Here is a 1,129-nt window from a genome sequence, read left to right as displayed (position 1 = left end):
AGAGAGACCCTTATAATTATGGATGTAAATTTCATTTACTTCTATTCCAGCAAAAGTATTTCAAGCAGACTTTCGCCCATAACGCAGGCCTGTAAGGAGTCTTGCATTGCTTTGTGCCAATGGATGAAATCATCCAGAAGAATGAATAACTCCTTATTTTCTCACAGCCAAGGAAGAGGTTATTAGTGTAATACTTATGTTGTTTCAACGTTTCTTTCACAGAGGAGGTGCAAATACAATTCGAACTTGGTGACAGAGTCGACGCCCTGCGAGCCTAAGAGTGGTTGCGAAACCTCACCACAATAAACCCTGTACTCGTTTTCTCTATCCCCTTTCTCTCAATAAATGTGTTGAAATTAAACTAAACGGATTGTTTAAAGTGCACTAGGAATAAGGAAGAGGAGGCGTACAATCCACGCCCTACACTGGTAGCATGGCCTGCAGGACTACCCCCTTTTGGAGATGACATGAACATCGAAGACTGGCTCAAAACTTCCAAATTTGATCACCATCTCTATCCTCAGTGTCAAAGAATACCCTTTATTCTCCGCGCCCTAATACATAATTCAATAAGGAGGCAGTTGACGTCGGTAAAACGCACAATGCCGACGTTGACCTAAGCAGTGATACATTGGCTACATTCGTCATCGTTCGCAAACAAACCATTGTCAGAGACTTATTTCTCCAATTCCAAGATGCCGACTGGGACGACAAATAATACGATTGTAGCAGGCGAGATGCGGTCAAGTCAGATGCAGCCGTCGACGCGTGAGATAGGGAGGAGACGGTCAGAGCCAATAGCAGTCGACGATAACGCTGACGAGGCAATGAGATGTGTAAAGTGATTAGACTTCTGCGTAGCCAATAAGAAGTGTGCCTCAGTGTGATGAGAGGTGGTTATAAGGGAGGGGCAGTGAGTCACGCGATGCTATCACGCTTGAATCGGTTGGTGACTTGCTAAGCGAGGAGGACAATGAGCGGCAGGGGCAAAGGAGGTAAATCGCGGGCTAAAGCGAAGACAAGGTCGGCGCGAGCTGGTCTGCAATTCCCCGTGGGTCGTGTGCACCGTCTGTTGCGTCGTGGCAACTACGCGGAGCGCGTGGGCGGGTGCTGGAGCACCGGTCTACTT

General features: G+C 47.4%; 1 protein-coding gene across 1 annotated transcript in view; it reads left to right on the top strand. All coding sequences in view use genetic code 11, as the record gives it.

The window, feature by feature from the left end:
* Nucleotides 1–973: 973 nt before the first annotated feature.
* EGR_11152 (Histone H2A) overlaps nt 974–1,129 on the top strand; it is a gene marked incomplete at both ends in the record, with an annotated part of 2,246 nt that continues 2,090 nt past the window's right edge. Inside the window, one exon of the mRNA XM_024500399.1 lies at nt 974–1,121. Within this exon, the coding sequence (XP_024345187.1) occupies nt 974–1,121 (148 nt within the window). The remainder of the gene's footprint in view (nt 1,122–1,129) is intronic.

This window comes from Echinococcus granulosus (genome assembly GCF_000524195.1).
Source record: "Echinococcus granulosus chromosome Unknown EG_S00423, whole genome shotgun sequence".
Classification (NCBI taxonomy): Eukaryota; Metazoa; Platyhelminthes; class Cestoda; order Cyclophyllidea; family Taeniidae; genus Echinococcus; species Echinococcus granulosus.
Note: the sequence above shows the minus strand (reverse complement) of the source record. Positions and strands in the feature narration are given on the sequence as shown.